The 7,895-nt window shown below is 50.9% G+C and overlaps 1 protein-coding gene across 5 annotated transcripts; it reads left to right on the top strand.

The window, feature by feature from the left end:
• The first annotated feature begins 1,061 nt into the window (after nucleotides 1–1,061).
• MEAF6 (MYST/Esa1 associated factor 6) lies at nucleotides 1,062–7,550 on the top strand. Of its 5 annotated transcripts, XR_011683527.1 has the most exons (9): nucleotides 1,062–1,220; nucleotides 1,336–1,451; nucleotides 1,537–1,624; nucleotides 2,142–2,187; nucleotides 2,686–2,878; nucleotides 5,531–5,560; nucleotides 5,663–5,720; nucleotides 6,319–6,352; nucleotides 6,797–7,550. XR_011683527.1 is itself a non-coding variant. In XM_071453208.1 (8 exons), the coding sequence occupies exons 1-8, from the start codon at nucleotides 1,125–1,127 to the stop codon at nucleotides 6,803–6,805; spliced, it is 612 nt and encodes a 203-aa protein (XP_071309309.1). In that variant the 5' UTR covers nucleotides 1,062–1,124; the 3' UTR covers nucleotides 6,806–7,550. The 5 variants fall into 5 exon arrangements, 3 of the variants coding, with proteins under 3 accessions (XP_071309309.1, XP_071309310.1, XP_071309311.1); XR_011683528.1 differs by lacking the exon at nucleotides 5,531–5,560; XM_071453208.1 differs by lacking the exon at nucleotides 5,663–5,720.
• The last annotated feature ends 345 nt before the right edge of the window (nucleotides 7,551–7,895 follow it).

Here is a 7,895-nt window from a genome sequence, read left to right as displayed (position 1 = left end):
TCCACTAATACCAGAAGGTTGTGTCCAAAAAGGAGACAGAGGAGTCCTGGAACTTTATTCCAATCAAGGGAGAGGCCATGGAGCGTTCCCCATGGGGTCTCTCAAATTGTTTGAGGATGCAGCCTCCTTTTTATCCCAATTTCCCAGCTGCATTTCCCTCTCTCTTTGCCCACTGACTGAGGTACTTGAGAGGTACAGACTTCCCAAAACACCTAATACAGAACCCCTTCCAATATATACCTCCCCTTTTTTCCCTTGTGTGGAATTCCTGTGGAATTAATGGTTCTTCCCATTATTTCTTTTATCTCTCAGTTTCCAGTTTTATTTATCAGCACACCTACAGTTTGTCTGTAAAGACAAATCCCTCTCAAAAGGGAATCATTTATCAATTAGCGGAATCCTTCCCATTATTTCTTTTATCTCTCAGCGCTGGTTTTATCTACTAGCAGACCCACAGTTTGTAAAGACAAATCCCTTTCATTCCATTTATCAATCAGCAGAATCCTTCCCATTGCTTCTATTATCTCTCAGCACTGCTTTTATCTACCCACAGCTTGTTTGTAAAGACAAACCCCTCCTTCCTTTTAGAGTGACCCTAAAAACCACGGAATTGGGGGATATCTGAATTTTTAGCAGAATTTTTAGCAGCAGAACCACAGAACGCTCCAACCTTTGGGGCTGCCCCGGTGTCGCTGTCACCGAGCCTGGGTCCTGACGACCAGGCTACCCCAGGGTGTTGCGTTTGGTGACAGAATTTTGGTCCATGCAGTTATTAGGGCAGAAAGCTTTAGGGCTTTGATTGTGTTTGGGGTGAGGAAAACAGTTGCAGTTATTATGGTGTATAGGTAGAAGTTGAGGAGGGTAAGTTTAGGGTTGTAGATGATAATGATTGCTCTTCAGCCTAGGTGGGAGATGGAAGAAAAAGCTAGGATTTTTCGGATTAGTATTTGGTTGAGCCCCATTCATCCTCCCAGGGCTAATGAGAGGATAGGCAGGGTAATTAATTAGGAGTGTCGGGTTTATTTAATGAGGCTGAGGTTATCGCCCCGCCCCTCCCGCCTCACCAGCGCCCCTGGCGGCCGCCGCCGGCACCGGCCCGCCCCGCCCGCGCAGGCCGCGCCGCCATGGCCGCGCTGCACGCCAAGGCCGGTGGGCCCCCTCAGATCCCGGACACCCGCCGGGAGCTCGCCGAGCTGGTGAAACGCAAGCAGGAGCTGGCGGTGAGCACCGCGGAAGGGCTCGGTGCGGTGCGGGTGGCGGCGGAGCGGCTGGGGGAGCGGCGGGGCCGGAGCGGCGCGGCCCGGCCTGCTCCATGCGCGGCGGTGTTCCCGGCAGGAGACGCTGGCAAACCTGGAGAGGCAGATCTACGCCTTCGAGGGCAGCTACCTGGAGGACACGCAGATGTACGGCAACATCATCCGCGGCTGGGATCGCTATCTCACCAACCAGAAGTGAGTGAGGGGCGGAGGAGGCGCTGCCCGCCCGCCAGGGCCCCCCGCCCGCCCGGCCCCGCCATCGCGCCTGTCTCTGTTTCAGGAACTCCAACAGCAAAAACGACCGCAGGAACCGCAAGTTCAAGGAGGCCGAGAGGCTCTTCAGCAAGTCGTCGGTCACCTCAGCAGCGGTGAGTGCTGGGACAAGCCCTGACCCCATAACCGTCCCTGTGTCCACCCCTCTCCTCATCCGCGTCCTCATCCTTGTCTCCATTCCCATCCCTTTCCATGTCCCCACTCCTGTTCCTGTTTTATCCCCATTCCTTTCCTTGTTTCCATTCCTGCTCCTGTTTTATCCCCATCCCATCCCATCCCATCCCATCCCATCCCTGTCCCTTGGTGCCTCAGTCCTGCTGTGATCACCTGCAGAATGAATTCCCCATTTGAAATCTCATTCTTGCCCTGGCTCCCTGCCCTAAGCATCCCCATCCCACCCTGCAGCCTCTTCCAGAGCCCCTTTCCGGGAGTTTGGGGGTGGGAGGGTGTCTCTCCCTGGTGTCACTGCTGTCCCCTGGCTTTGTCTGTGCCCCAGACCCCCAGTGCCACATGGGGCACTTCAGAGGGACGTGTCTGTGTGACCTGGTCTCTGTGCTTTGAGCCCTGGGAAGTGAATCCCTGCTTGGCCTGACATGCTGTTTGCTTTTGCAGGCTGTCAGTGCGTTAGCTGGAGTGCAGGACCAGCTCATTGAGAAGCGTAAGTCCCTTTGTCATTTTTCTCTGAATTTGGGAAGAATTACGCTCTCCCCACCGTTCTGCCCTGTCTGGGGTCTGGCTCCCCAGCCCCTGTGTCTGCTGCCCTCAGGCTGCTCCTGGCTTCCCAGGTTCCTTCCAGGCTCAGAGGGCTTTGTTGTGTGTGAAAGGGATTGAAATTGCTTTGGTGCTCTGTGGAGGAAGAGGCTGGAGGAGCTGAAGCCCTGCATCTGCAGATGTGTCAGTCACAGGAGGCCTGGGGAGGGACCACTCACCTCCAGGACACTGAGAAACCTTTTTGTGACCAGCAGCAAATCAGATGTGGTTCCTCAGAGCTGGGGAGCAGCTTCCTGTCCATCCTGCAGAGCTGTTTCCCAGGCTCTATGTTTCACCTGGTGCTGCAGGGCTCAGGTGCCTCTGCTGCTGTTCTGGGGCTGTTTCTCGCCCTCAGGGCTGTGCCAGGAGCTCACTCTGGTGCTCACCTGGCTTTGTCCTGCTCTAGGGGAGCCGGGCAGTGGCACAGAGAGTGACACTTCTCCAGACTTCCACAACCAGGAGAATGAGCCCAACCAGGAGGATGCTGAAGAGCTGGATGGCTCCGTGCAGGGTGTGAAGCCCCAGAAAGCTGCTTCCTCCACTTCCTCTGGGAGCCACCACAGCAGCCACAAAAAGAGAAAGAACAAAAACAGACACAGGTCAGTGGGACCAGCAGCCTGCTCACCACACCTGGACAGCTGGCTGGGGCTGGATTGAATTTATTGCCTGAGGGGAACCAGTAACACCTTGGAATAACCAAGAGGCAGCTGGGGTCAGTTCTTTGGGTGGTTTTCCTGCTTTTGGACGAGGAGGGGAGAGTGCTGAGGAAGTTAAACAAGCAGCACAGGGTGCTCACTCCAGCTGTGGCACAGCTGGGCAGCTTCTCCAGCTCTCCCATCTCTCCAGGATAAAGCTCATTCCTTCCAGCAGGTCCTGACCTCCTGAGCTTGCTGCTTGGTTTCTGCAGAGCCCAGGGATGTTAGTGCTTGCTTTGAGGGAGGGTGGAAAGCCAGTGGGAATGTTTTTGGGGTTTTGGACACTGCCTGTGTCTGGATTTCCAGTCCAGCCCCTTCCAGCTCTCACATCCCACCTGAGTCTCAGTGCTGGCATAGAGGAGTTGCTGTGTCACCTTCACCTCAGAGTGTTTGTTATTAAACTGACCTGAAATTCACGTGGAACAGATTCATTGAACTCTTTTCTGCTTGGATTTACCTGTCCAGCTCTGCCCCTAAGGCATAATGAGGGCAGTGAGCTGGTCCCTGTGCCCTCAGCCAGGCTCTGGCAGTGACAGTGCCTGTGAGTCAGGCCCTGAGGGAGGAAAACCCTGGAGAGGAGACACTGCAGAGCTGTCTGGAAGGATTGCTGAAGCTGGGGCTTAAGGATCTCATAGAAGTAATGGGGCTTTTAAAACTTTCTAGTTTTAAAAGTTCTCTCAGAGCCATTCTGTGCTGGCTCTGAGCTGTTGGCTCTGCCTAGGGACAGGCTCTCCTCTTTAAGGGACCTGCCATGCAATTAGAGAAAGGGTTTAAAGTGGTAAAACTTTACAAGGGGGGCTGGGGACAGTTGGGGTGGGACACGAGGTAGGTACAATGCTTGAAAAATGCTTAACTCCTTTTTTGCCTTCATTAAGTGTTGAGTCATTAGCATGTCTTTAATTCTTAGGTCAGAATTTGCTTCCTACAGCAGCCTGAATTGGGCAAATATCCAAAAGGACTGGATGTCCCTTTGGTTCCCCATGAGCTGGGAATCCAAAGAAGTTCAAATCTCTTTTTTTGCCTGTAGATATTTGGAAGAAGTTCAGGAATAACACAAGAAACTACATCCGTGAACAAGTCCAGAGAAACAACCTGTAAAACAGAAGTACAGCTTAAGGAAACTGCCATTTCAAACAAATTAGAAAATATTCTCCCTGGACAAACCATGGCCAACAACATGGTGGGGTGCAGGGCAGGTGCTGGAACTGACACAAATCTCTTTGCTCTGGTCCATGACCCGGACTTTAGGGACAGGAGCTGAGGCTGTGTGGCTCTGGGTTCCTTCACATCCCCCCTGTGCAGCTTTGGCTGGACAGGAGCCCTGCCCTGCTCACCTGTGGCAGCTTCTGTGTTCCCTTTCAGACACTCCGAGGGGCTCAGCAAGGCAGGAACTGACTGTTTGTAATGCTCAGCAGGGCCAGATAGACAATTAAAAACCATAAAAAGATCATTAAATTTGTCTGTAATAAAAGCTCTGTTAAAATTGTGATTGCTGTTACTGAGTATCCCCTAAATTTTGGCAGACAAGACCAAACAATTCTCGAATATGTTTAGGTTAAAAACACCCCAGCAACAACGTGCAGCGAGGGCATCCCAGGCCCCACAACCCCACAGGTGCTCCAGCCAGACCTGTGGGTCTGTCCCCTGAGGGGTCTGGCATGACAAAAGAGAAAAATAAAAGAAATGTTGCCTTTTCTCTTTATTCAGAAGCTCTTCCTCTTGCCAGCCCGACTCTGGGTTGTGCTGCCCCGTTCTGGGAGGTGCTGGGGAAGGGCCCTGCTGCCTTCCCCTCTGGGATCTTTGGCTCCAGGTGCACCCAGGGCCTCAGGTGTGGCTGCAGGGGCTGTGCTGTCCCTCTGCTCCCTGCCACACCACAGCAAGGCCAGGCTGGAGATGATTTTCTGTGTGCTTGGCTGGGTTTGAGGGAGCCCAGTGCTGTTTGCTGTTAGTGCAGTCCTGGAATGGGATTCCGTGATCAATCCTGCCAGCTGTGGGCACAGCTGGGTCTGGGGGGTGGGACAGTCCCCAAACTGCTCAGCTCTGGCCCAGCATCCCTGGGCCACCAGAGCTGGGGACAGCAGCGTTGTTGGGGTGTGGGGGGAGCAGCCCAGTGCAGGGTTGGGCACCAAGTTCTGTGTCACCTCTGCCTGAAGCAGCTTTGCCTTGCCCTGGCAGCCCAGCCCCCTGCCCAGCTTCCTGACCCCTCACTTTGGTTTTCCAAGCCCTCGGGTTCCTGTCCTGCCCTTGGGTCTGGCAGCTGCCCCTCCTTCAGCTCCTAAAATCCCCTGTGTGAGCCAACCCCACCTCTGTGCTAACACCTCTTGTTCCCAGAAATCCAGTGGGGAGGGGGACTCTGCATTGCCAAGCCAGAGAGCTTTTTGTGTCCAGTCCTGGTTAAGATACCTGAAGAACTCAATGGTGTTTGAACACTGGCTTTATTATTTATTTCATTTCATTTTTTTAGCAATCTCGCTAGGGTGGCTAATCAATTAATTGATTTAATTCATTAGTATATTAATTTCTATTGCTTTCTTCCTTTCAAATGCTGCCCCTCAGCCCGTCTGGCATGTTTGATTATGACTTTGAGTAAGTTTGACTTGAATTAGTACTTGTGCTGTGTTGTTAGTGTGTAGACACGATGTGCCTTTTGAGACCTCGCTAACCCCTAGTTTATCTGTTTAATTGTAGGTATGTATATTAGGTTAGGCTGGGAAGTATTTTTTAAAAACAGAAAAGCGTGATGGAGGTAACATTTTATTTAATAACTTCAGCAAATTATAAATTAACTTCACTCTTCTTTACCTTTCTGTTTCATATTTGAATAGATAAAACTTTTTAACTTTAAAACTTAGTTTAAAAACTGATTCTTTTGGCTTTGCTGCTTAAGGAGATAAGTATAGACTTGGATATTTCCTTTTGGAAAAATGTACTTAACTCAGTAATTTTGGCTCATATAATCCCTGTCATCCTAACTCCTCTCTCTATCCGAGTAAATAACTCTCACGCTATGTCTGGCTAATTACCTGTGGCATAGTTACACCTCTGGCAGATTAAATTAACATAAAGCATGCCTGGTTCCCCTTGTTCACTGCCTAAGTGCCCTGTGATTGACTGTGCCCCTTGATTAACTCTGTCTGGGAGTGGATGGAATCTGCTTTTTGGCAAATAATAGCTCTGCTCTCCTGTGCTGCTCTCGTGCCCAGTAACCCTGGGAACAGCCCCTGGCTCAGCCAGCTGGGAATGGATGGATTAACCATAGTCTCTGTCTAGCTGTGCCCTGTGCAGTAACTCTGGTGTTGGGTCAGGTATTGACATGGACGTTTCTCTTGTCTTTCCAACCACAGGATTGATCTCAAGTTAAACAAAAAGCCAAGAGCCGTAAGTATCCGTGCTCTGTCTGTGTTTTCATTGCTCACTGGAAGGGCTGGCTGACTCACAAGCTTTAAAAACCCTCCTGCTGCTGCTGCTGTCATTTGAGTTCTTATTGTCATGGTTGAGGAGTCGCAGTGTGAGGTCAGCATTGTCCCCTGGCTGTGGCAGCAGCTGAGCCCAGGTCACAGATAACTCCTGTGTGCTTCTCATGGAAAAAGCTGCTTTGCATCCTGTTACCTTGTCATGATCTGGAGCATCAAAAGCATCTGGTTTGAGTTGATACTCAAGGTTGGAAGGGTCCTGCTTTTCAGTGTTTAGCTGCAAGAGAAAGATCTGTTCTGCCTGCAGCTAGTGGTGTGTGAGATGAGAGAGGACTGAGAGCCCCCAGCTCCAAGAGCAGACTCGGAGGTGGGAAGGTGTTAATGTGCATGTGCTGTCCTTTCTCTGCAGGACTACTAGAGCCATCAGTGCTGATGCTCCTGGGATTTAGGTCTGTGACTCCCCTCTGAGAAGCCCTGAAGCAGGATGGCAGCTGCAGCAGGAGTGACTCACTCTAAGGGACTTGGATGGGGGGAGGAAATCCTGGACCATGTACTTTGCATCATTTTTAAATCACCTGAGTTGCAGGAGGACAAAGGTGGTGTAGTAGTTGTAGTAGTTCTGAATTCCTGACTGTTCTGTGCTTCCACCTTGGTCGGGAACTTGCTGAAAAGGCTGCCACTGCTGCCCCCCTGTCACCTGCAGACCCACAGAGAGGCATTTCCTTTTCCACTGGAACTGGGCTAGGATTCAGTGTGTCCCATCCATGTCGTGAGACTTAAATTACTTTTGTTGCTGATATTTAGCTTTGAAGGTTTGGTTTTTTTTGTTTTGTTTTATTTTGTTGGTTTTGTTGTGCCTTTTTTAAAGCTGAAGTGTATAGTTACAAGTTGACTTTGGGTTTCTTTGTTTAGTCCGTGTAGTGGAAGGTTCTTCATTTTGTGGAGCAGCTTTTGATTCTTACTCAAGCAGAGAAGAAGGCAGTTTAACCCTTTTCTCTTTCATTTTAAACACCATCTCCCAATATTCCTCAGTGCATTAGGTGCAGGAAGGGCCAGAGCTCAGAGCCAACTCTTCACTGTCGCTGACTTTGGGTGGGTTCTCTTTTTAATACAAACCTCTGTCATTTGTACATAAACAATAAAAGTTCCATGTTTGTCTCTTCTCATGGTTTATTCAGTCCAAACTTTGACTCCTGCTGCTTTTTAGTGTCCATCTGCTTTATGGGGACTTGCTGGGCTTCTTCCCCTTTGGCACTGGAGCTGTTCCTTGTCCTGTGTCCCATGGGAGGTTCTCTTGGTGCTTTCTCTCCTGAGGCAGCTGTTCCTAAGTTGTGCAGGGAGTGCCAGGCTCTGATCTCCAGCTGTGTTTGGCTGATCCTGCTGCAAGGCATGACTGGAATGTCCATGGTTCTGCTGGTCAGGGAATATTGCTGGCAGGTCAGGGATGAGGCAGCTGGATTGTCCCTCTCCAGGGACAGGAATCACAGCTGGGTGCTTCTCGCAGCAGC

This window comes from Agelaius tricolor, unplaced genomic scaffold (assembly GCF_023055355.1).
Source record: "Agelaius tricolor isolate 1412-34295 unplaced genomic scaffold, bAgeTri1.0.p SCAF_36, whole genome shotgun sequence".
In the NCBI taxonomy this organism is placed as follows: Eukaryota; Metazoa; Chordata; class Aves; order Passeriformes; family Icteridae; genus Agelaius; species Agelaius tricolor.
The sequence above is the reverse complement of the archived record's forward strand: the minus strand, read 5'-3'. Positions and strand labels throughout refer to the sequence as shown.